Source organism: Drosophila ananassae, chromosome 3R, assembly GCF_017639315.1.
Source record: "Drosophila ananassae strain 14024-0371.13 chromosome 3R, ASM1763931v2, whole genome shotgun sequence".
NCBI classification, from domain to species: domain Eukaryota; kingdom Metazoa; phylum Arthropoda; class Insecta; order Diptera; family Drosophilidae; genus Drosophila; species Drosophila ananassae.
Genome location: NC_057930.1, coordinates 26,356,168 through 26,382,377, shown reverse-complemented (window position 1 = coordinate 26,382,377; position 26,210 = coordinate 26,356,168). Strand labels below are relative to the sequence as shown.

General features: G+C 44.7%; 2 protein-coding genes and 1 long non-coding RNA gene across 5 annotated transcripts; 2 read left to right on the top strand and 1 right to left on the bottom strand.

The window, feature by feature from the left end:
* The first annotated feature begins 1,302 nt into the window (after positions 1–1,302).
* On the top strand, positions 1,303–4,045 carry LOC6497870 (protein grindelwald). Of its 2 annotated transcripts, none has more exons than XM_014906374.3 (3): positions 1,303–2,046; positions 2,461–2,772; positions 2,835–4,045. In XM_014906374.3, the coding sequence occupies exons 1-3, from the start codon at positions 1,815–1,817 to the stop codon at positions 3,011–3,013; spliced, it is 723 nt and encodes a 240-aa protein (XP_014761860.1). In that variant the 5' UTR covers positions 1,303–1,814; the 3' UTR covers positions 3,014–4,045. The 2 variants fall into 2 exon arrangements, with proteins under 2 accessions (XP_014761860.1, XP_001961614.1); XM_001961578.4 differs by having other exon boundaries at positions 1,307–2,046; positions 2,461–2,766.
* Positions 3,687–25,646, bottom strand: LOC6497658 (chondroitin sulfate proteoglycan 4). 2 transcript variants are annotated; one of them, XM_032451807.2, is made up of 11 exons: positions 25,320–25,646; positions 21,781–22,497; positions 12,500–12,696; positions 12,199–12,429; positions 11,961–12,142; positions 11,307–11,895; positions 10,191–11,219; positions 7,664–9,063; positions 6,786–7,603; positions 5,825–6,728; positions 3,687–5,764 (listed from the first exon to the last, which is right to left on the bottom strand). In XM_032451807.2, the coding sequence occupies exons 2-11, from the start codon at positions 21,860–21,862 to the stop codon at positions 4,054–4,056; spliced, it is 7,143 nt and encodes a 2,380-aa protein (XP_032307698.1). In that variant the 5' UTR covers positions 21,863–22,497; positions 25,320–25,646; the 3' UTR covers positions 3,687–4,053. The 2 variants fall into 2 exon arrangements, with proteins under 2 accessions (XP_032307698.1, XP_001961615.2); XM_001961579.4 differs by having other exon boundaries at positions 25,474–25,646.
* LOC116654965 lies at positions 9,310–9,904 on the top strand. Its single transcript, XR_004310125.2, has 3 exons — positions 9,310–9,627; positions 9,699–9,772; positions 9,839–9,904. It is a non-coding gene; the product is annotated as an uncharacterized LOC116654965 (long non-coding RNA).
* Positions 25,647–26,210: the final 564 nt, after the last annotated feature.

The following is a 26,210-nucleotide window of genomic DNA, read 5'->3' as shown; positions in this document are numbered from 1 at the left end:
GAGATACAAAAATATCTGAGCGCGTACTGCAGTGGAAAGTGTTTTGAGATACTCGTGAGAGAGCGACTGGAACGGCTGGAAGCAGAAAAGTGCTGCCAAGTTTGGGAAATATTTTCAAATTTAAAGTAATTTTATAAATGAATCGATTTCTGTGTTTAAGGACACATATATTTGTCTTATTTTTAGTACTCTTAACCCTCCCTGATGCTTAAAGTTAATAAATATTTGGTTTCTTTGATTTAATTTATGTTTTTATTTGGGAGTTAGCAAAGACACCCACCTAAGCTTACTCTTCCACCACCCCAAATTCCATTCTCAAAACTGGTTTTTGCGCCAACATCAATATCAACAAAAAACAAGAAAATAAGGTAAGATTCGCGACTATATGATACCCGGTACTCATCTCTCCCACCAAAAGTTTAAAAATGTAACTTTAATTTATCTGCGTTTGCCGTTCATACGGAGAGACGGACATGGCTAAATCCACTGGACTGTTGATGCTGATCAAGAATATATACATTCCTTCTCCCTGTTATATATGTTCATTCGGCATAATATACCCTTGTTCTCTACGAGTACCAGGTATCATGATCTAAAGTAAAATCATCAACAATATTTAAGCTTGTTGGAGAGGCTCTTTACATTGCTATTATTTTTTCTAGATGACATCAATTATTTATTTTTATAATTTACACTTGCCTGCTTCCGGTTACAGTAAATACCTTTTTTTTAATTTTTTCAACAAATCCATTAATATTGAGAAAATAATACGTTACGCTCTGATTATTTGGTAATTTTTGAATAAAATATGAACGTGCCTTGTTGTAAACGTGACTGCAATAGAGTATTTTTATATTTAATTACTAAATGCCTGTCAAGGCGAATTGTTATCATGTTGAGCCGTAAACAAATAAGTGCAGATCTCGAGTTTCCTATCACACTAATGTAAATAAACATCCCAGGCGAGTGGAATCCAATTTTTATTTGCTCAGCTCCCGACTCCGATCTTCACCTTCATTATTAGTCCAAACTCTGTCCGAGCGGCAACTCAAGCCGGGTTCAAAGTGTGCGACTCGCCCAAGTGGACTGTTTCGGCTCAAACGCACCGAGTAGGGCCCATATCCGAGAGATACAGGCCCTATCTGCTACCTGCCCAGCATAGATATAGAGATACATTCGCATCCACAATCGACGTGAAAAAAGGTAAACAAAAGTCAAGTCAATGAGCAAAACACTGGTATTTGTATCTGTGAGAGCTCTTGGACGCACCTGTGTGGGTGCGGAGTGACTGTTGGTAACAGTTCGGCGAGCGATCGAGGCGTTTCAGTCAGTAACGAGTTGAAAGTGGCCAAAACACGTCGGAAGTCGCACGTCAACAGTCAACGGAAGTGCCTAAAATTTATTTTTTTGATTCAAAATTGTTATCAAAATAGATATTATTTAGTGAAGTATTTAGAGGCAAAAGTAAGCCTGTGAATATGTTTTTGAAAGAGGAGAAAAGTTAACTTACAAAGTGAGTGAAACTTGGCCAAGATAAACCCGTTTGCACCAACACACACATACAAAATCGACTCAGACCTCAGACTCAGACTCCAGAAGCAAAACAATTAAAAAAAGAAGTTAGTCAGTCAGCGTCGGTGCGTTATGGCTGGATGAATCATACCTCGGATTGGTTACAAAAATCGCAACAAAAATATATATTGCACCTCTGGAATTATATAGAAGCAGTGGGGCCTTAGAGTGGTTATGTAAACCGCGCTGAGCCGTAGCGAAAATAGTCGAAGCCCCGAAACATTGCAGCCAACGCACATCACATGTCCAGCAAGGAAATGCGTCCTCTGTCGCTCTCCATCGGAGCCTCCCTGCTGCCCAGCTTCTCCCTGGTCACGGCGGCCAATGATGGCAGCCAGGACTGCCACGGGAAGGTCTGCCATCCGGTGGACGAGTACTGTTCCGCCTTTGCGGAGTCCTGCGAGCCCTGCGCCCCCATCTGCGACACCACCTCCCACAACTACCAGACGGCTATGTGCGCCAAGGAATGTTCAGGTGAGTTCTGATTACCTCACCTCTTCAACAGGTTTTGAGGGCTGTTTGGGTTTCCCATCAGGCTTCAATTGTATTGTAATTGCTATGGTCTGGCTGGGGGATTAGCTCATCCCGGAACAAGCGCTTAATAACTCTGAGATTCGCCAATCATATGCATAGGTATTTATTGTTACTATCAAGTACACAACCATCTTGCTCAATTGTTTGGGTTTGGTAAACTAGTCGGAGTACTGCATTTCGTCAATCCATTAGAGAATCCGTATGGAGAGCGCTATCTTTCCAGGAGACCACTGCAATAAAGCAGATAGACCAAGTCAATATTTGCGAATCTGCAACTGCATAACGTGGAGAGGGAACTTAATCTTGGGAGCGATAGGAAATGTGAATAATATTTCTAATCCATGCCTACCTCAGCCTTCAACAGATTCGAGCCCCTGAAGGCGGAGATACACAACATCCAGAGCAACCAGCAGCTGATCCTCCTGCTCCTGACCATCCTGCTCGTCCTGATCGCCCTCAGGTACGCCTGCCAGGGCATCCGCTGGCTGCTGCACAAGAGGTGCATCCAGCGGATGCTGCAACGAATGCAGTCCAAGGCCTACCCCCCGGGGACCGCTAATGGCAAGGACCTCAATGCCACCACCATTCAGAACCTGAACGCCATCAACCGACACGGCAGCGACATTGAGCGGGCGCCGTCCCAGATCTACAGCGTGGCAGGTAAGTGTAAGGATCTACCTGGAGGGACTTCCGCGAATCCCGCTGACTGCTCGACTTTTTTGTTGTAGGTGCCGCCGAGGGCTCAGTGCTCACAATGACAACGCCGGTGAGCACCCGCTATCCGGCGGAGAACAGCACCACGCCCACCACCGTGGTGACGGAGGTCGAGTACGGGTACGACAACCAGGCCATGGTCGTAACCCCGGTTTCCGAGAAACCCACATCCGTGGCAGCGGCTGCCTTCTAAGCCATACAAACCCTGAAGAACCTCTTTGTCTTCAATTGAGTCCAGCGACAGGAAAATGTACACCACATTGAAAATAGTGATATCATTGTAAAGTGGATACTTAAGTAAGAAAACAAATTATTATTAGAAGCTTAAAAATGACTTACAACTTGAAAGTTAGAAGTAAGGAAACTATCCCTAATATTTTTTAACTTATGACAAATAAGATACTTTTCCGAGCTGTACCTTCACTTTAAACTCAAACTATCTTTATATAAAAAAATATATTTATCTAAAATTTAGATTTCAAATTTTATAAAAGAAAATTATACATCACTAGGATCTAAATAATACATAATTCTTGTATATTTCCATTTCCAACTGCGGCCTTAAATACTTAACTAAGTACAAACTGTATTTACAATACATCATAAAGTATGTAAATTAGAAATAAAATAATTGTAACATATAAAATAAGATTGTGGAAACATGATACTTAATAGAGTTAAAAAGAAAAAGGTTTTTATAACCTCTTAAAGATATATTCAAAAATGGCGGGCTTATGTCGGTCGATAACGATCGGCAGTGGTGAGTTGCCAACTCTAGTTGACTAGAGGTTCTGAACTTTGATATTTTGGTGAGTTTCTTTTTAAATGTGATTCCCATGCAGATACCAATCAATAAAACATCGAAATTTATACTTAAAAGTATTGTCATTTATTTTAATAAGTATTCCACGTTGGCAAACACAATACTAAGTCTAAGTTAAGTTGGCTTTTTGAGTATAACTCCTGTATTTATCCTAAGATCTAAACCGTTTCTATATGACACGCCAGATATGTTGATTAAGATTTGTTTGTAAAATGCTTCCCTATCCTTACGAATCTCATAAATCAGCCTTAAATATAAGCTTAAACTTAAATAAATAAGCTACGACTAATTCCGATCCAATTTGAACCACTTTTGCTTTCAATTTAACGGAGAAACTCCCATAACCTTTCTCAGATGTAAAAATATAAAGGTGTTTCATTAAAATCCTCTACAATATCCAGAGATATCCCTTACACCCAATACTGATTCCGCCGCAGCAGAGGATTGGTGGGCGGGGCCGAGGGCGGAGAGCTGACCGATCCCGAAATACTCTGCGGCACAGAGGCGTAGCCAGCAAAGTCGTTCGCCATGTCGCAGGAGGAGCTCCAGGCGTCGTGCTCCATGAGGTACGGATTGTACCTCTGGGGCAGCATCATCTGCTGCGGATCGCACTGGTCGTCCGTCTCCTCCTCGTCCGGGTCGTAGTCGGCGAACTCGTGCTTGTACGACTCAACGGGTATGATCTTGCAGTGCGGGATGTTGCTGAACCCGGGCAGGGGTGTGGAGGCCCCAGTGGGCGGCACTGAGTCGGCCTCGGAGCTGGCGTAGTGATGGCTGTGGTGGTGGTGATGCAGATGGTGCTGGGGACTGACCGAAGTCAAGTCCGGCGGACAGGGCAGAGCCGGTGGCTGATCCTTGGATATGTCCGCCTTGTGCTTCCGAAGTTTCCTGAACTTCAACACGAGCAGGACTATTAGAAGGAAGATCAGAAGAATCCCAAAGGCACAACCGATGGCCAGATAGTTGATGGAGAGCCCGGCGTTACCCAAGTGCACCGTCTCCGTTTCCTCGGAGCGGCTTCTGTACTCAATGGAGACAGTGGCCTGGGCGGGCTGTACGGTTTTTATGAGAAGCTGATAATCGAAGCTATCTTCATCCTCCTCCGTGTCCTCTGCGGGTTTATGGGGCACAAAGTAGACCACTCCACTGCGCAGCTCCTTGTAGGAGAATATATTGGTGGACCGCTCGTTGGGGCCGTCGACCGCCAATCCCGTGCTGCGGATTATCTTTCTGATCTGGCCAGTGGCGGGCATTCTGGTGACTACGAACTTCGGGTTGAATTTGTTCAGCTTAAGGGACAGAGGGTTGTCCGTGTCCAGAGAGGTGGTGAGTCTTATCCTGCCTCCTGCGGAATCGGCCTCCTTCATGTGTATGCTGTTGATTTGAATAACCGGCTCCACCTCCATCACGATGTCCACTTGGGCGGCGTAGTTGGTGCCCGGGACATACGCACTCACTTGGAAGGTGTCGTTGGATCGGTTGTGGTCCGTCTGCATGAAGCTAATCTGGCCGGATTCCAGCTGCTGTTGGGTGAATCTCAGAGTGGGCTGATTGTTGAAAACCATAATCCCGTAGATGGGCGAGTTGGTGACGTTGTACAACAGCCTCTCCACCTGGACATTCGTGGTGAGGCCAATGTGCTCCAGCCTCATGGGGGCAGTCGTGGCGCCCTGCTGGATCTTGACGGGAACCTGCGAGGCTGACGGCAGCAGGCTGATGGGAGCGATTTTAATGGTGAATATCTCATAGGCCGCGTTCGCCTGGCCGTCGGATACAGTGAAGCAGAAGGTGGTGGACTGCGGGTTGCCAAAATGGACGTACACGATACGGTCGTTGTTTATGTCTGCCTGGGTGAACTGGTTGGAGAAGGCCAGCAGCTCCTCGGCCTCGCCATCGTTTTTCACCTTCTTGAGGACGCCCAGGGTCGGGCCACTCATCACGTCGTAGATGATCTCCTCCGGCGGGGTGTCTGCGTCCTCGGTGAGCAGGTCGTTTCGAGTAATGGTGCGGTTCTCGCCCTCGACAACTGTCATCTGGGGCAGGTGGGTGATCAGGCGGAAGGGTTGATCGTTGATGGGGTTGATCGAGACGGGAATTGTCAAATTGCAGAGGAAGATGTTCCTGAAAAGTGGTTAGAAAGTTATGCAAACTGGAGGTGTTTGTTTAGGCGCCGTAACTCACCCCTGCGTCAAGTAGACCGACATGAGAATGGTGTCCTCCAAGGTATCCGAGTGGTCGTGTATGTAGTAGACCTTCTTGGTGAAGAAATCACTCGAGTGATATCGCTGGGCGCCCCGAAAATCGGGAACTAAGCCTATGCTGCCATGTGTGGGTTTTTGTACCGCCTCTATAAACAACTCCGGGTTACTGATGCCCGCCTTGGTTTTGAGGTAGTCCAGGATCTTGGAGAAATCCAATACGATCGGCACGGAGCCACCCTCATCCACCGTGATCTTGTTTACCGGCAGGAAGCGCAGCAACCCTCCCGACGAAACCGATATTTCAATATTGAACTTCTGGTCCAGCAGACGATCACTTCGTTCGGCTACCACGTCAAAGTAGAAGGAGTCGTTTATGCGGAACTCCATGATGACGGCGGTGTGCTCGTAGAATATATACCCGTTGTCCACATCGGACTGGGTAAACTCGCTGACTTCCCGGTTGAACCCATTGTCCAGAAACTCATTGACTATCCGGCCCAGACTGGGCGGCACAGTGATGTTGTAGCGTATCTCCCGCTCCTCGTCGGAGCACTTGAAGTGCAGATGGTCCCGCAGGATCTGTTTCTTTGTCAGGGGAAATACATGCAGGTTCTCGTTGCGCTCGCCCAGGATTTCGATGGGCTTGATTTCGATGTTCAGCATCTGGGTGGTGGTATTGAAGAGGCCGTCGGTGACCACGAAGGAGAGTTCGTTTCTGCGGGAATTGGAGTCGTGCATAAAGTATATTTGCTCGCTGTTTATTTGCGCCTGGGTGAACTGCTCTATTTTGCGCTGGGGTGCGGACTTCTGGGCCAGGTAGCCGCCATAGATGTGATGCACCACGTAGGTGAGATTCTCCGGAGAAGTGTCGTAGTCTTGGGCCACTAAAAGATATAAAACGATACGCATTACATACAAAATAGTACATACAGCAAACTTACGTAAGTCCGTATTCTTGATCACATAGCGCCCGCCGTTCCACACCTGCAGTCCTGTGTTGGTGACCATCATGGGCTCCTCATCGTTGACGGGAATCACCGAGAACTCCAGATCAAAGGGCACACTCTCCTTGTTCCTGGCCATGGCCACCAGAGTAATGGTGTCCGTAGCGTTCTCGCTGCCATTGTGCACGTACTGAATGCTGCCCTGTTCCAGCTGCTTTTGGGTGAATCTCTTCACTTTAGAGTTTCCCGCCTGAATGTGGCCAGAAGTCGACGCAATGGTCACTATGTACTCCAGTATCTTGCCACGATAGTACTCCGAATAGGGTTGCATGTCCGTGGGACTGAGCTGCACCGTCTTCCCCTCCACCACGGAAACAATATTCGAGTGCATGTAAAGCTTCTCGGGAATGATCACGATCTTGAGGGTCAACTGCCTCAACCAGGTAATCCCGTTTGTGACATCGAACACAAAGTAATCTGTGGATTGGTTAACGCCGGCCTGGATGTAAAATAGCTTCTCCGTGTTAACCGAGGACTGATCGAACACCTTGCAGTTGTACTCGTCATCAAAGGACGTAGACTGCATTTCCAGATAGCCATTTATGGGGGAAGAGGTCACCAAGAAGGTGATGTCGCCCGGGGATATGTTGGGATGGACCACCTCCAGCACGTCTCTGGAAATGAGCACACTGGTGGACTCCTCCACGTAGAGGGTGTGATTCTGCTTGACCTGCAGGGGCTCCCAGTAAGCGGAGGGATATATCCGGAACATGACTTCGCCCTCGGCTGTGATGTTCTTGATGTGCACCCGATACCTGGAAGAGATAAGGATTCATGTTGTCTTAATTTCCCTTTTTGGGGGACTACCGACTCACCTGACTTTGTCCATCGAAGCGATTTCCGTGTTCCAGTAAACGAGTCGCTCCCTTTCGATGTCCAGGTGGGTGAAGTTGCTCAGGGAGGTGTAATTGGTGGCCTTGTAGATCGTGGTCCCGTTTTCGCCCTCGTTCGCTCTGCTCAGATACATGAGAATGCCGTACGATGGAGGCTTTATCACTTCGTAGTATATCTCGTCCAGTTTCATGTCCAAGTTCGTCTCCAGTATGAAGTCCTTGTTCTTAAGGACCACGAACTTTCCCTCCTGCACAATGGAGGCATTGGTAGCCAGCATGGACACAAAGGGATCTGAGGCCCGGATCTCCAGCAGACCGCTGACCTCGTGCTTCCGATCGGTGACTATAAAAGAGGCTGCCCCAGAGTCCGGCCCAGAGTGCTGGAACATTATCCTTCTGTTGGCAATGTCGTCCTGGGTGAAGCTGTTGATGTAGTGGCCGGACTTGTAGAAAGCCCCATTCGTACTGGACACATGGATGTAGTGGATGTCCGTCTGATTGGTGTTGACGTCCGCGTCAAGGTACTGCAGCACTACGGGATTGAGGGTCTTGATGCCGTTTCTCACCACATGGAACACCCTCTCCATTGCCGTGCGGTAGGGTTCGTTGTCGTTCACCAACTTGATGTGCACCTCCATGTTGGAGACAAACTGCAAGTCGGTCTCATCGCCGGAGAGCACCAGCAGTTCAAAGTGGTCCCTGGTGGACTCGGTGTCGTCGTGGCAATAGTACATGTCATTGCGGAACAGCTGCTCCAAAGTGAACATTTCCACGGGCGTGGTCAGTCCCGTTTGCTCATCATACTTGCAGACCACACCGTGCTCTGGAGCTGCAGACACCTGAAACTGGAGGCTCTCGTAGATGTTAAAACGGATGGGGAAGTCGTTCTTGGTAATCAGAGCCCGTTCGCCCTCTTGCACCCGCAGAACCTCCTGGCTCTGGTAGCCCAGCTTGCTGATTAGCTCCTCGGGAGGTCGGTAGTTGATTTCCAGCACTCCTGCCACATCGTCGCACTCCGCCACGGAGACCACGAACTCCAATCGATCGCTGAAGCTGGAGTAGCTGGTGTGGTGTGTCTGGTAGCGGATGCGCCGCTTCTCGATGTCCTGTTGGGTGAAGGAGTCCAGCTGCTTCGCCGCCTTCCGGGATCCCTCCACGTAGATCCCCCCGTAGCGAGTGGGCCTCGTTATCTTGTAGATCACGCTGCGTGGAAAGCTCCCGATGGGCGTGGTCTCGTACGAGAGCACCTCGCTGGTCAGCAGGATCTCCCGGCCCCCATTGATGGTTATCTGGCCGGGACGGGTGCTCGTTATGCGCAGGCGCGTAAACGTGATGCGGAAGTCGAACGTTTGCGTGGTTACAAAGCCAAACGAGGCAATAAACTGCGAAAGTGAAATCGAAATCAAGGTAGATTTATGAGCTACACTGGACTGCAAAATGGGAAGGCTAACCATAAAATTTAAGTCTCTTTCCTATCTAGAGTTTAAATTATTTCCCATAGAGACTCTAAGCAATAAGATTTAAACTTAACGACAAAAATAGTTAAGCTCTATGCATAATACCACCATTTTAAAAACGAGTCGGCCATTTTCTAATATTTAAGAATTTTTCAACACTAGTCTAAATCTATCGATCATGAAGTCCCATCTCTAAGCCAATCAGAGTTCAAAATAGCTTAAAATCCTGCGTTGGTGGAAGGTTTTTTCTTAACTTGGCTCCTTAAATAAACAGATAACATTATAAAAATAATATGGAGAAGGACATTAATTATTGCGGATCACAATTACGAAACCTATTTATAACTGCAGATCACCACAAAGTTAAAAACATCCATGAAAAGCAGCCTCAAGCCGTCACGACATAGGGACGCCGCTCGATTGGGAAGTTAGAAACCATTTTTTTGGGTAATTTCGCCCACAGAAAGTGCTAAAGATTATTCTGATTGGGTAATAGTATACGTATTCCATCAAATATACTGTAAACCTAACCGATTTCTTTTAAATGCGTTAATATATAGATTTGTTTAGACCAAGGTGTCTCAAAATGGCGTGCTTGTTTGTGGGGTTGTGTTTGACGCCCTTTTTCAAAAATGTGAGTATTTGCAATTATAGCCAATAAACCCCCTTTGAATGATCAAAATTCTACAAATTACTATAGGAAATAAGTTTTAAACACCATGGAAATCAAGAGGAACAATATTAGCACGATTTTTAAACTATAAAATGGAAATAATGCCGGTACAGCCACTTCACATGTGTCTTTTGCGTACAAAACTCTTTCACATGTGTATGTGAGGAGGCCCAGAGTGGGACTCCCAGCAGGTGAGTGTTTCTGTTCTATATTTTCATTGAATCAATTGTTTTACCTTTTATTGATGAAAGAATAATAGTTTTTCATAAGCATTTTGAGGATTCTAAAAACTTGCCAACTAGTGTTGGCTCCCTGCCCAGTTGTTAACCAACATAAGGTTGGATTTTTAGTTTGTTTTGTTGTCTTTTACGATACACACCTTGAATTCGTCTTGCCAAGGGAAATCGCTGCTGTGCAGATAGCGAATGTGGCCGAGGAGCAGCTGGCTATCGCTGAACCAGTCCACGTTCACCCAGGAGCCATCGATCTGGCGCAGTCTTTGGAGAACTCCATGCTGCGGGGCCTTAACAACGTCGTACCTGATGTCGATGTGCTCGTCCACCGCATTTGTGCCTATGGACAGGTTGGCGGGAGTCAGCGGCAGGGAGCTCTTGTGGATCATGATCAGCCCGGTGTTGTTCACCAGCCGCAGCTCCAGGGGATGCACTGAAACCGGCAGGTAGACCGTCTCACTCGTCTCAATGCCATCCGAAACTTGTATCTGTATCTGATAGCTGAAGGACTCTGCGGTGGTTGAGTTGTAAAGATAAGAAACCTTTCCCAGATTCACTTCGGCTTGGGAGAAGGTGGAGGTGGCTCCTCCGCCGACCATAAAACAGCCAAATGTCTCTTGGGGATTCGGAGGGGGCAGTATTGTGTATATTAGATTAGCCGGCTCGCTGTCCGGATCGTCAATGTTGAAAAGGTCCACGTCCAGCACCCTTTCTATGCCCTCGATTACCCTCAGGATTTTGTGCGAATGCAGTTTCAACTGGGGCGGGTCATTCACGGGTGTCATATTCGCGTGTAGCAGGAACCGATGCTTGCCCAATATGTTCCCTGGTATCTTGTGGACATCTCCAAAGACCTGCATGTCCAGTGTGGCATGATCGTTGAAGTTCTCCTGGCCGTTGTGGACATACTTCAGTTTGTCGGTCGCCAAGTCAACCAAGTTGAACGTGCGACAAGGCACAAAGTTTGACTTTTCGGGGGAGTACTGCAGAAGTTGTCCGTACTTCGGTTGATGCACAACATTGAAGATAATGGATTGTTCGCTCAGACTAGGATAGCGCCGTAGATCGAGTATTACGTCTATGAAGCTGGGTGATAGGAAAGCCGTTCCTCCTTCCAGAAGCTGCATGGGCGACACATAGAGCAGTTCCAGCTCGGGGCTGGTTTCGGTAAAGATCTGTAATTAAAGAAGTGAATTATTTAGACAATTTTGTTTATCATAATTGCTCCTTCATTCATTTCTGTGTATGAAGCAAGTACCCACCTTAAAAGGACCCTGGAAATCGGCTTTGATGCAGTACGACTGGTCGCAGTAGCAGATGAACTCGTCCACTCCGTGCTGGCTGCACACTCCGCTCTTCAGGCACGGATTGTACTCCACGCAGGGGTACTTCCATAGGCAGTTGAGGGCCAGGTGTCGCGAGACGGTCATCTCGGGGAAGCCCAGGGCCAAATCGTTCACCTGGAGATCTCGCATGCAGCCCTTGAAGCTGATTTCGTTTATCCTCAGACCCTTGCCGATGAGCCGGCGCCGCATCTCCTCCTGGACGCCGCCAAAGAAGACGCTCTTCTCGAGATTTATGTTTTCCTTGGACTCCTCGCCATGATCACCCCTGTAGGCAACTGGGCCGTCGTCGAGGATCAGCTCCGCCATGGCGGCATTGTAGCTGAGAAGAACGCGGTGCCATTTGCCGTCGGAGATGGACTCATTTGTCATGAACTGCACCAGGCTGCCGGCCTTGTTAAAGGTGACCTTCAAGCGCTGGTCCTCAATTTCCAGCAGCATAAAGTCGAAGCCGCCGTTGAAGAAGATGATTCCGGCACTGGCCATCGTGCGGAATTGGAGGCTCAGACTGTGAAAATAGCAAGCAGCAGTTACAAAGCGTTGTTGGAGGAACTGCCATGCCCTGGTACTCACGTTTCGCCCGTGGCATGTGACTCCTTGTGCATTAGCGAGTATGAATCGTTGCCCAGGAAGCTAATGCTGTCCTTTGTGGAGCCGTCAAACTCAGTACTGCAGGACCAGGCCACTCCTTTGCTGGTGGTGTGGCTGGTGCGGTCCTTGGCGCGCTTGATGATGTTGATGTTGTTGTAGAAGACCTAGAACACAACACTTAACCCCTCCAATATACTATCAATATTTCGAGAACACTTACATCCGATATGCATCCCCGGAAACCGATCACATCATTCAAGAACTCGGCCGAAAAATCCCCTACACCGCCCAGAAACGTTCCAAAGTGAATATTGAGGGCAGAGAGCTGGCCCGGCAGCTGCTTGCGCATTATGTATCCATCCACCTGTAGAGTGATGTTGTTCTCGAATCTCTGGACCGCCACGTCGTGCCACTCCAAGTCGTTGAGCTTTTGCTTTTTGGGTGAACGCAGCTGAAATCCGAATCGCCATAATTATACTCATATGTTTCCGAGGGATAGCTCCGCTCCATGCTCCGCTCACCTGCACCACATCCCGTTCGATTTTATAGCTGAAACTGATGATCCCGTTCTCCAGGCGCAGCAGGCAGTAATCGGTCCGGCCGGCGGCCAGAAAGAGGAAGGCGTTCTCCTGCCTGGTGCGAAACTTGACGCGAATGTTCGTTGACATCTTGGCCTCCTGGAGCGGCATCGATACATAGCCATCCCCGAACAGCGACACTGTGGGTGGATCAGATACAGATACAGATGGAGGTATTCAGATACGGTTGATGCCAAATAGAAAATGTGGAATTGAAATGGACAGTCCCGGAGATGCGAGGAATATTGTTAGGATATGTTTGCTCTTGGTGAGCTGTCATAGATACACAAGCCAGTCGCGCACTCATGATGTTGCAAGCACTGCCGCCAATTTGATTGGCAACCGCACTCTATTGGAATCCGTATGTACAAATTTGTCCAGATCGGATCGGAGGAGATCAGGCCATCAGCTGTCGGGCTGTCAGTCACTGTCTCTCGAGGTCGCTCAGTTCGTCAGTCAGTCAGTCAGTTGGTGCTCGAGCTTTGCATATCTATTCAGGCTATCTATTGAGAGCCATCTTTTGTATCTTGATTTGCTTAATTAGTTGTGGAGCTTTGGTGGAACGTGCCTCACTTTCAAAACACAAAAGCGAGGCAAACAGACGTTCTCAGAACTATTTTCGTTTGAATTTGAGTCGAACCCACCTCCTGAAAATTGCATGATTAATGACTTTCTATATTCCGGTCTACGCTTGTGCAATAAATTATTTTCGAACCCGACATTTGTCGAAACATGAAACTCAACTTTAGTTGAGATATTTTAAGAATTTACCCGACAAGGGGAGATGTTTTTTGCTGCTTCTGATGGCAGGCTGGCTTGCTGGCTGCCTGGAATATTGATATAACCCACATATGTGCATGGAAAACGTAGAAACAACATTGGAACAGTTGCAGGCGAATGGCAGACAACCGGCAGACAGCCGGATAAACAGCCAAACAAAGCAAAATGGGCAGCAAATAGAGTCAACCATTGATGCGTTGGCCGGGTCCATTTTGCCGCCAATTAGCGGCAATCAGGCGTCAAAACTGGCGGTAGACCCACGAAAAACACTTTCCCATCCGCCGCCGCAGTCCCATGCATTTGACCCACATAGGGAAGCGCTACTTCTGGCGATGCTGCTTCAGATGCGCGTGCCGCCTCGAAAGCAAAACAAAGGCAACCGAAGATGTGGGGGCGTTATCGTTACTCAAACAATAACATGGAAAGTGGAAAACAACATACATGTTATATATGTTTCTGTCCAAAAACCAGACTCTTTTAGGCCGAAAACATTTTGCAATAAGATGGACACATGTCTGTAACCATTTAAATAAAATACAGTGATTTCCGCTTAATCACTTCTTTGTTTAAGATCTTAATTATTTAATGGTCATGTCCATTGACCCACCATTTCCCTTCCTTTTCAAGGCAAAACATTGTAAGAAGTGAGGACGCGCACATGCCTTTCAGGAAGTGTTGGACGCTTAACAATAAATGCAATTTGCATCCACAGAACGCGATGCAGTCGCTGGCAACGTCAGGCCTCGTAGCGTCAGAAGTCATTTCAAATGTCGGCCGGCAACAAATGAGACATCATCAGGGAAAAGTCCGTCCAAACATGGGGAAACATCAGAGGCGAGCGCGAGGCCCAAGACTTATGGCCACAGATGCCGGGCAACTCCACCCCCGCAGACCGACCGAGACTCCCCTATCAAATGCTAAATTTATGTTTATCTTTTATGCAGCGCGCTGGCGCTGGGAGGGGGAGTTGGCCAGGTAGCCGGCGAATATTTATGTTACGGCCAATGTTTATTTTATTTGAGTTATATGTCGCCCGCTGCCGTTTATGGCATTAAAGTTATTCGTTTGGTTTGTGTAGATTTTATGGCTGTGTCGTTTCTCTGTTTGCTTTTTTTCAGTAATTAATGCTCCTTTGGTGGCCCGCTGAAGTCGCTGTTCATTAAAAACTTTATCTGACATTGGCAATTTATAAATTATTTCTCGTTCGGAGCTTTCATTTCTCTAATAATGTCAAAGTTTATTAGTGGTGCCTGTGATTTGTGGGCTTTTTGCGTGATCTTGAGTGGATTTCTGCTGGTGCAACTTGCAGCTCAAATTTATGGTAGCTGGTATTTATGGATGCTAGTTCTCTATTAAGGCCATTAATAGGCAAATTGATGCTCGCACAGAGATATTGGAATTCTAGCTCTTTAAGTGTGAGTTTAGCTTTTGTATCTAGTTTAGCTTTGCACTAGAACTGCAAAGTTCAAACACCTCAATAGTTACCTATTTTGTTCCGCCTCAAACATGTATTTTCATTCTGCCTAAATGTTTGATTACCTAATCAAAAACCATTTGAAATTTAATGATCTCTGATGGAGTTATTAAAATAATACACATATAACGATATGGAAAATCTCCAACTACGGTTTCTATAGGTTCGACTTCAATCGGGCAAATACTTTTCGATTGTCCGGCATGTGGATCGGTTTAATTATAATAGCGTCCCTGGGGGTATGCTTCCTAAGTTCTAGTGTAAGTGTAACAGAAATACTACTTCCAAGGATCTAATATGGAAATTTCAGGACGCAGTGGTGGTTAAGATGACCAACGTCGTCTGCGAGAGCTACAATCAGTCTTGGATTGTGGTTAACCTCTGCCGCCTGAAGGCTGTTGGTCGCGACAAGGTAGTTTTCAATATGAATCAGAACGTTCTCCATCCGACCAACAGCGTACAGGTACACGCAAATGTCTTGAAGAAAGCCAATGGGTTTAAGCCATGGGTTATCAGCACAAAGGTGGATGTCTGTCGTTATCTTCGAAAGAAGTACAACCCATTCGCCACAATGATCCACGGTTTGTTCGGAGAGTTTTCCAACTTTAATCACACCTGCCCCTATGTGGTAAGATCCATGAACTCTGTCGGCATAATGTTTGTTAATTCTAGTATATATTTTTAGGGTCCACTTATCATTAAGGGATTTTATCTTAGGCCTGAATTAGTAACTCTTCCCTGGCCCACCGGCGAGTACATGATAGCCATGAAGTGGTTCTATTATCACAGACACCAATCCGATATAAATATTACATTTGTTTTTCGAGAGGACCTGCACAGTGCAAAATAAGATAGCTCTAAAAAGTGCTAAGAAAATATGCAATTGCTAAACCTGTGTTTGTCTTTTGCGAAATAATTATTATTCACCAAAATTAGGTTTCCAAGTTCCCTATCGTACATGGTATATTGGTTGAAAGATATTGAATACTGAATGTTGTTACTCTTTTTTATTAAAGCCATTTGTGCAGTATTTTTGTACTAAAGGCTTTTCAATGAAAGTATGAATATATATAACAAAAATCACATTTACATGTTTTCGATTAAAGCCCCAATGTTAGTGGGCTAGAATGTTCCGCTTTAAGCTTTCAATAAACAACTCAGTTCCGCTTCAAAATGGTTTCAAAAACGTTTAATCGGAATCAATTTTAAATTACTCATTGAATATTAATGATACTTATTAAAATAATTATCATAGTAACAAGGAACTTGTGTATTTGATTTGTTTTGGATGGAATTTAATCGTCAAATACTTTTCGATAGTTTACCATGAGGGTCGGTTTAATTTCCATGGCTCTGCTGGGCACGTTCCTTTTACTTTCTAGTGTGAGTGGTGCACAATTTTAGTTTCTGTTGCACCTAATTTGTGAAATTTTAGGATGCAGTTATCTTCAAGATGACGAACGCCGTCTGTGTGAGCTATAACCAGTCGTGGATCGTGGTTGACATTTGCCGTCTGAAGGCTGTGGCTCGCGATAAGGTGGTGTTCAACATGCAACAAACTGTTCTCCATCCGGTCAACAGTGTGCAAGTTCACGGAAGCGTTTTGCAAAAAGCCAGCGGCTTTAAGCCTTGGATCGTCAATTCGAAACTTGATGTCTGCCGTTATTTACAAAAAAAAGAACAACCCAATCGCTCGAATTGTCCACAGTTTCTTCGCCGAGTTTTCCAACTTAAATCACTCGTGTCCGTATGTGGTAAGATCCAAGTACACCATCAAGCTATCAACTGTTTCACACGCAAGCATTCTAGGGCCCACTTATCATAAAGGACTTTTATCTGAGGCCTGAATTAATGAAGCTTCCCTGGCCCACTGGCGAGTACATGCTCAGCTTGAAGTGGTTCTATTATCATAGACACCAATCTGATTTAAATGTCTCGTTTGTTTTCGTCGAGGACTTTCACGGTGGAAAATAAACTAGTTCTACCAATGTACCTATGTATGTACATATGTGATGTAATTTTTTGAATATAAATGTTTTATTTATTTACGTAAATAAATGTAAACATATTTCATAATTAAAACAAGAAAGGAAAGCTAACTTCGGGCGGAGCCGAAGTTGATATACCCTTGCAGTTCAGTCGCAGTCCGCTAGGTGGCGCCACGCATCTTATATTATTAGATATGTAGCGGATCGTATATAGTCGGCCGATTCTTATGAAATTTGGCATATTGAATTATTTTTCCCAAAATAGAATCTGTACCAAATCCCATTCTAACTTAAAAAACACCAAAGTTATGCCAATTTCGATCATTCTATGACAGCTATAGGATATAGTCGGCCGATCCTTATGAAATTTTGTACACAAGATATTTTGGTCAAATATAACATGTGTCCCAACCCTCTAACTTAAAAAACACCAAAGTTATGGCATTTCCGATCAATCAGTTATATGGCAGCTATAGGATATAGTCGACCGATCCCGGCCGTTCCGTCTTATATACTGCCTGCAAAGGAAAGAAGGATGTGTGCAAAGTTTCAACTCGATAGCTCCAAAACTGAGAGACTAGTTTGCGTAGAAACCGACAGACGGACATGCTCATATCGACTCAGGAGGTGATCCTGATCAAGAATATATATACTTTATAGGGTCGGAGATGTCTCCTTCACTGCGTTGCACACTTTTGACCAAAATTATAATACCCTCTGCAAGGGTATAATTATGCAAGATACTTTTAAGGCAGTCACATCGATAAAAGAGGATCCCCATATATAGCCCCCACCAAGCCTATAACTTTTCAACTCTTCCAATTTTCATCCGATCCTTGAGCGGAATACCTCAATCGATTTCTAATTCGATTCTCCACCAATCTGCATTAAAAGCTGCAAAAAAATTGTTCTATCGATTTTTTTCAAAATTTTCTGATTGAGTCCCTTCGAAAATGCCGGATCCCCATATATTGCCCACAGCCATGATTATAACTCTGTCAATTTTTATGTATGAGGTCCCATATGGTATTGGCAATTGCACTCTGCTGTAATGGAAGATTGATTTATGGGATTTCAATTTTATTTAAATTTATTCGGGCAGTCACTTCTTAAAGGTTTTTGGGTTTTGAGGTAAGGACACACCTATGATCCTGTATTTAAAATAACCAAAATAACAATTACATCAAGGGCATGTCATTTAACTGAAGTCATTTTGTTCCGCTTCAGACTTTTATTTACTTTCTATCTCATCGCTTAATTACCGAATCGAAAAACATTTTAAATTATGCCTATTAAAATAATTATAACTATCACTGGGAAACTCTTCTATAACTTTTGGGTGTAATCGGCTCCCCGTCGGTCAATACTTTTCGATTGTTCAGCATGTGGATCGGGCTGATAATTATTTCATCACTGGGTGCCTGCTTACTAAGTTCCAGCGTAAGTGTGTCAATAATGATTCTTCTAAGGATCTAATCTTAAAATTTCAGGACGCAGTTGTGTTTAAGATGACCAACGTCGTCTGTAAGAGCTACAACCAGTCGTGGGTTGTGTTCGAACTTTGTCGCCTGAAGGCTGTGGGTCGCGATAAGGTAGTTTTAAATGTGATTCAGAACGTTCTCCATCCGACCAACAGCATACAGGTACACTTGGATGTTTTGAAAAAAGCCAATGGGTTTAAGCCATGGGTTATCAGCACAAAGCTGGATGCCTGTCGCTTTATGCGAAAGAAGAACAACCCAATCGCAACAATGATATTAAGATTCCTTGCAGACTTTTCCAACATAAATCACACGTGTCCCTATGTGGTAAGATCCATGTGCGCCCATCACAAAATGACGAAGTGGTTCTATTATAACAGACATCAATTTGAAGTTAATGTTACATTCCTTTACACCGAGGACCTTCGCAGTGGTGCCTATAAACATAATGGCTGACTATTAATTCCTATTAGTCGTTTGCAAGAATCGGATTTTATTAACCAAAAGAATGGCATTATTATAAAACCTATTAGTTAAGGTTTTATTTTTCCGCCAATTTTCATCCGATCCTTGAGCGGATTCTCTACATAAAAAAAAGCAAGCAAACAAATTTTTCGATAGATTTTTTTCAACATTTTCTTATGGAGTCCCTTTGAAACATCCACATCCCATTTTTATACCCTTGCAGAGGGTATTATAATTTTGGTCAAAAGTGTGCAACGCAGCGAAGGAGACATCTCCGACCCTATAAAGTATATATATTCTTGATCAGGATCACCTCCTGAGTCGATATGAGCATGTCCGTCTGTCGGATTCTACGCAAACTAGTCTCTCAGTTTTGGAGCTATCGAGTTGAAACTTTGCACACACCCTTCTTTTCTTTGCAGGTAGTATATAAGTCGGAACGGCCGGGATCGGTCGACTATATCCTATAGCTGCCATATAACTGATAGATCGGAAATGCCATAACTTTGGTGTTTTTAAAGTTAGAGGGACTTTCCACACATATTATATTTGACCAAAATATCTTATGTACAAAATTTCATAAGGATCGGCCGACTATATCCTATAGCTGTCATAGAACGATCGAAATTGGCATAACTTTGGTGTTTTTTAAGTTAGAAAGATGGGACTTGGTACAGATTCTATTTTGTGAAAAACAATCCGATCTGCCAATTTTTATAAGGATCGGCCGACTATATACGATCCGCTATATATTTAATAATATAAGATGCGTGGCGCCACCTAGCGGACTGCGACTGAACTGCAAGGGTATATCAACTTCGGCTCCGCCCGAAGTTAGCTTTTCTTTCTTGTTTAAGTTAGAATGGGATTTGGTACAGATTCTATTTTGGGAAAAATAATTCAATATGCCAAATTTCATAAGAATCGGCCGACTATATACGATCCGCTACATATCTAATAATATAAGATGCGTGGCGCCACCTAGCGGACTGCGACTGAACTGCAAGGGTATATCAACTTCGGCTCCGCCCGAAGTTAGCTTTTCTTTCTTGTTTAAGTTAGAATGGGATTTGGTACAGATTCTATTTTGGGAAAAATAATTCAATATGCCAAATTTCATAAGAATCGGCCGACTATATACGATCCGCTACATATCTAATAATATAAGATGCGTGGCGCCACCTAGCGGACTGCGACTGAACTGCAAGGGTATATCAACTTCGGCTCCGCCCGAAGTTAGCTTTCCTTTCTTGTTTTTCAATCAAATTCTCTATTTATTTTTTGGGGAACCTCTTGTCCAATCGTTAGTTTACATCTGTTCTGTAGCTATTGAGAAATTTATTCCAGAGAACCCTTTGCACCACAATGATTTGTTCTTAAAATTTTTGTTGGCTATAATCTTTGCTGTAATTCCTGGGATCTTCAAAGTAGACGTCTGAATAGTTTTTCCGACCAATTCCACATTCTCCGGCTTAAGAGATCAATCTAAATCCAATAAAAACCGCTTTGGGAAACCCATTGCCTCCGCGTTTATGGTCTCGAATGGGGGGACGAGTGAACATGTGTTGCCGTTGCTAACGTCTTCCCCCTAATTAGACTCCGGGGTCGCATAAAATTTAATTATGCCATGGCTGCTTACCCTTTGCGATCGACAATTGAGCATTGCATCGACAAGTCATAAAGATACATTTTCTCATGACTCAGGGGAGGACGAAAAAAAAGAAAGAAATAATTGTCGCCAAAATAAATTACTGGATTTCATTGAAACACATATGCAGGCTTGGCTGGCTCATTTTACTGCCTACTGCAGTATTGGGCATGTGTTGATATTTATATTGCAAATGCAAATGAATAATCAAGAGGCGACACAGAGCGGCAGATGGCGCGCACCAGATTCAGATACACATACGCTAGCCTGCAGATACACACGATTGTGTTAAATTTGGCACAACGGTGCGCGCGTGTAAATGATTTACATTTAACGTCCGAATAAAAAATAAATATAGTTAAGTGTACGAATACACCGATCGCAAATGAAGCAGACTAGGCAAACAGAGAGTGATAAACAATTCGGGGATGATTCACGTTTGGCTTCTTAGCCCCCAAATGACGTCACGTGCTAACTAAAAATATCATTAAAAATACATTTGCGCCGAAAACCAAAATACACACATATTCGCCGAGTGTCGCCTGAGAGATACAGCAAAATTAAGAGCACGCCGGGCTTTGGATAGCGTTTGTGCGGCAGATACTTTGAGTTGCAGATACTTTCTGTCCCGGCAACAGCAAGGCAACAACAGACAACGACGACGACGACGACAACGAGAAAAGTGCGCCCCAAGTCAAATGTCAAGCGTGAAAAATGCGTTAAGTGCACTGCAGCGGCGCATTGTAGTTAAGTAGTTGGATTTTATGGGCCGGCTGGGGTTACCATGGAGCATTGCGAATGCTAAACTGGAGGGACTGCGTCCAGATTGATATTTAGAGGCAGGAAGAGCCGGTCGAAGGCGACCAGTTGGTCAAATTAGTCACATAAATGAATTGAAGTAAATCTTGAAAGGTCTTCAAAGGAGGTCAAAACCGCAGCTATCGTGGGAAACCTATCTATATATATTTTTATATATTCTATATATATTTTTATTGAAAGTTTCCAGAGGAAAACCCACAGTGCGCGGGTAACACCAGAATGTATGTTGCACTGCACCATTTGCAACTCTTTATTTTGACTTTTATTTATGTCCGCTTCGATGGCAGCCCAAGTAAATGCAATTTGGCCTCAACTTCGGCGGCTTCTGCCGCTTCTGTCTGCCAGGGGACCGCTTTTTAAGCCAATTCGTGGCTGGCCATATTTGTAATGAGCATAAATCGTGCGTTGATCATTTGCCATGATAAATCTTATGTTTATGCGAGGTATTAAGTTCTGGGGCGCGTATCTCTGCTACCTGACGGTTGTAGCCGTTTAATTAACTGTATACGATCGTGGTCTCTGATTCCTTGGAGTTAGTGTGTGGAGTGTTAGTGTTGTTTTTTACTCACCTTTCATGGCTGCGACAGTTTGCAATTGCAGAAGGCAAGACAGCAGCACAGCAAGCCATCCTAATCCACGGAGGCGCGACATTCCGATGCAGCTGCTTTGAAGTTGTATGTGGCAGGGATATGGGTTGGAGAGAGGAATGGGTTGCGGATCCGGAACCCCAAGTAGCACTCGTTCGTTTTCGTTTTCCTACTCGTTTCAGTGTTCAGTGTTCAGTGTTTGTTGCTCGTCTTTAATAATTTTGCGTGTTAATTGATTTTTCATGGGGCCACGCATCCGTCGTCGTCTGTAGTAGTCTGGGGCCTCATAAAAATAGCATCACCGGGGCATCGGAGCATCTGAGCATCGAAGGCCTCGACTCAGCATCACGTCCTGGCCCGATGGCCGCATAGACAGATGCTGCATGTCATTTCGTTGACAGAACTCATGCGTTTTCACCGCTCCTACTTGGGGTGTTCAGGAGGGGCTCTATCTCGGCACCGGGGGAGCCACCTCGACTGACTGACTGACTGACAGACAGACGAACAGACGTGTACTGGCTTCCTTTGAAGCTGAAGCAGCTTTTCCTAATTTCCTATCCGCTAGTGCCGTTTGTGTATTCAAAATCGTACTCCACGCACTTGCCGGCCAACTTTCGCTCGATTACGTTTCAATTTTATTCGGGGTTTTGTCATAAACACATTGGCACTCTTGGTATTTTTCTTGGCAATTGCACTCTGCTGTAATGGAAGATTGATTTATGGTATTTCAATTTTATTTAATTTAATTCGGACAGTCACTTCCTAAAGGTTTACGGGTTTTGAAGTAAGGAAACACCTATGATCCTGTATTTAAAAGAAGCAAAACTACAATTACATCAAGGGCATGTCATTTAACTGAAGTCATTTTGTTCCGCTTCAGACTTTTATTTACTTTCTATCTCATCGCTTAATTACCTAATCGAAAAACATTTTAAATTACGCCTATTAAAATAATTATAACTATTATCGGGAAACTGAACTATAACTTTTGGGTTTCATTGGCTTGAATCCCGTCGGTCAATACTTTTCGATGGTTCAGCATGTGGATCAGGCTGATAATTATTTCATCACTGGGTGCCTGCTTACTCAATTCTAGCGTAAGTGTGGCATTCATGACACATCCAAGGATCTAATCTTAAAATTTCAGGACGCAGTTGTGTTTAAAATGACCAACGCCGTCTGTAAGAGCTACAACCAGTCGTGGATTGTGTTCGAACTTTGCCGCCTGAAGGCTGTGGGTCGCGATAAGGTAGTTTTGAATTTGATTGCGAAAGTTCTCCATCCGACTAACAGCGTACAAGTACACGCAAATGTCTTGAAGAAAGCCAATGGGTTTAAGCCTTGGGTTATCAGCACAAAGCTGGATGTCTGTCATTATCTTCGAAAGAAGTACGACCCATTCGCCACAATGGTTCACAGCTTCTTTGGAGAGTTTTCCAACTTTAATCACACGTGTCCCTATGTGGTAAGATCCATGTGCGCCAATCACAAAATCCATCATTTCACTCGCTAATATTTTCAGGGACCCCTAATTATTAAGGGGTTTTATCTGAGGCATGAATTATTAATGCTTCCCATTCCTTCTGGAGAGTACATGCTGACGTTGAAGTGGTTATATTATAACAGACATCAACATGATGTTAATATTACTTTCCTTTACACCGAGGACCTTCGCAGTGGCTCCTATAGACATAATGTCTGACCATTATTCCTAGCCTATTACAAGAATCGGATTTTGTTAACAAAAAGAAAGGCATTCTTTACAACCTATTATATTATTTATTTAGTTTCCTAATTGTTTCGGATTAAAGACTTTTCTGGATTCTATGACTCATGCCCTACTCAGATACATATATGTATCTATTTGTGTACGTCATTGATTAGCGTATCTGCAGATACTTTATGGAGACTTAATTGAACTGCTGCCCCGGCCAGCCCGAGAAGTGCTCCTCCACTTCGGCGGAAACTGCTTCTCAGCTAAGTAAAATGTATTGTTTTTTATTTATATGGAGGTGGGGCGGTAAACCAAAAAATCGACCCCAAAAATGGCCTTAAGTGGCCGCGCCTGGCAGCTCAAGTTGGAAGATATTTGAACTTATAAAGTGGAATTTCTGGTTCGGGATTTTGCAACCGCCGTCAAAGTTCAAGGGCCATCCCGAAAAATAGAACAGGAAGGTCCCAAACAGATCGCTGCGGAAACTTTCTAGTTTAGAATGCAAAAGTCCCTGGAGAGAGATTTCCCCGGAGAAAACGTCAACGACTGTGACTGGAAAATAAATTATTTACGCTGGGATATCTAAAAATACTTTGAGACTCGCGGGGAGCGACTCTCGTCCCTGTTGCACATTACAGCTTATGAATTTATTTTCGAGGGGAAATGCGGTATGCGGAAGGGGAAATGCCCCGCAGAAGGGGCAGGTCAATTGCACAGCCTCCAGGCTGCAGTTGTCGTGTCTTCGAGTTCTTGTTAAGTTCGCTCCGCTAATTCTGCTTGTTAACTTTTATATGCGCCGCCCAAGATCTTGTCGATTCGAGCACATATTTTTATAGCCCGTCGCGGCAGTCAAAATAAAATTTGAAACGCCTCGCCGCAGACGACACCGAAGCCGAAACTGAACTCGAATAAAAAATAAAGTGACAATCGGCGGGGAGCAGGAGTTTATGACGGGCGCGTGTTCGCTTCTCTCCCATTTACATAAAAATTAATAAATGTATCTACCGGATAGTCAGATAGTCAGCTGGATGGCCAGGCCAGCTGCACTTTTTGGGAAAGTTCTTGGCCTGGAACTGCTTTGTATTTTTATGGTAATTAAAACCGACCAATTTGGTGGCTCTGGCTCCCTAATAAAGTCCGAAAACAAAAGGCCAACAAAACACCGCTGATTTGTGGGGGACGGCCATGGGGGCATCGGAGATGCTGTATTGAAAATGAAAATTGATTTGATAAGCCATGAAATCGCTGTTTTCGTATGGAAAATTGGTAGGCGTCGAAGCCCACGCCGATTTCAACGCTTTCCCAACTCGAAGGCCTCAAAAGGTAAACGTTTTTTCTGAATGTTTCGTATTTTGGTTGCAGTTGTGGAGTTAGTCACACTCTTTTTTTTCCCGGGTGTAGTGATTTATGATCGCAGAGTACCACCGATTGATGAATGGAGCTGTGCTCTGTTGCGATTTCTACACCATATGTCAGAAATATGAATATTATTGGGGCATATATCCCACGAGAAGAGCATGATGAACGGGGTACAGTTTCAATATCTGGTTTGGGGTTATCTTTCAATCGCAAGTTTTAGATCACTTTGGCACTATATCTTTTTTCCAAGCTCACTTCTTTATTTATAAATTTCTTGTTTTCTTCACAACTTCCTACAAGTCTCCTTGGAGAACATAAACTAGATTTGCTTCTTAGCCCTTTGGGGATTTTCACAGATTCATAAACACAGATTTTCCGTATTCACGGTCAATTAGCAAAAGTTCTCTGTATCTTTTCTCTTCACTAAAATCGGAGGAAACAATCGCACCCATTCAGAATAAGTTTTAGCCGGAATTCTTGACTGAAAAGTGCCGACAGAGGACAGCAGCGCAGAGGGGAAACCGAACCGAATCTTAAAAATAAATTAAATTTCTTTTTTCCGCGCTTTTCCATTTACAACTCAAACACACACACACACTCACGCTCTGTTGGGGGAAAACTCTGAAGGGGCGCGTAGATTTTTCCGCGACGTCTGCCGCCACCCGCAACCGATTTTCCAATTTCCCGAATTTCCGATAAGCAAACGAACCGAACGACCGAACACGCCAACGTTTTCTCACCGACTGAACTGAAAGAAAATTCCGCACGCAGAAGTGTGCGCTCGCTCGATGAGTTGCCGGCGGACCCCGGCCTCGGACCCCATGGCTGCCTCAGCTGCCCCTGCCACTGCCCCGGTCCTCTGCCACCGATATACATTTGCCTCTTCCATGCCCACCACTCCAAGGCGCACCCGCGAGTGACTTTTGTGTGCTCCGCTCTGCGAACGCGCGAACGCGGCGGGGCTGGCCCAAAATGTATCTGTATCTAGATAACAGTGATGCGAGTGGATGGCTGGTAGCGAAGGGATGCGGTAGGACTTCAACAAATTATTGGAAAAGAAAGGCGGGATAAGGAGCAGAATTGATTAATTACAGCTTCAATAGATAGGCAGTAGAGGTTAGTAACTAATTCTCATCAAGTGCTGTACCCCCAAGACCCACCTATTCTATTTTCTTTTCAATTAAGTGAATCATCTTATTAGAAAAGATATTAAATAGAAAAGATTTCCCTCGAAATTCGAATGTTTGCCTTGCTCATCACTGAGACACCGCGGATGACACTCGACTGTTCGAACACTCATTTTCTTGGGGCTCCTCCTCGCCGGCATTGGCGTCGCTTG

What these genes read in the sequence shown, in the direction of transcription:
- LOC6497658 (XM_032451807.2), bottom strand. Translation starts at nt 21,862, where the DNA reads ATGTCGCGCCTCCGTGGATTAGGATGGCTTGCTGTGCTGCTGTCTTGC. An exon ending in AACTGTCGCAGCCATGAAAG is followed by an intron (nt 12,697 to 21,780) that starts GTGAGTAAAAAA and finishes ATCCACCCACAG; the next exon opens with TGTCGCTGTTCGGGGATGGC. An exon ending in TCACATGCCACGGGCGAAAC is followed by an intron (nt 11,896 to 11,960) that starts GTGAGTACCAGG and finishes CTATTTTCACAG; the next exon opens with TCTGAGCCTCCAATTCCGCA.
- LOC6497870 (XM_014906374.3), top strand. Translation starts at nt 1,815, where the DNA reads ATGTCCAGCAAGGAAATGCGTCCTCTGTCGCTCTCCATCGGAGCCTCC. An exon ending in GTGCGCCAAGGAATGTTCAG is followed by an intron (nt 2,047 to 2,460) that starts GTGAGTTCTGAT and finishes TGCCTACCTCAG; the next exon opens with CCTTCAACAGATTCGAGCCC. An exon ending in CTACAGCGTGGCAGGTAAGT is followed by an intron (nt 2,773 to 2,834) that starts GTAAGGATCTAC and finishes TTTTTGTTGTAG; the next exon opens with GTGCCGCCGAGGGCTCAGTG.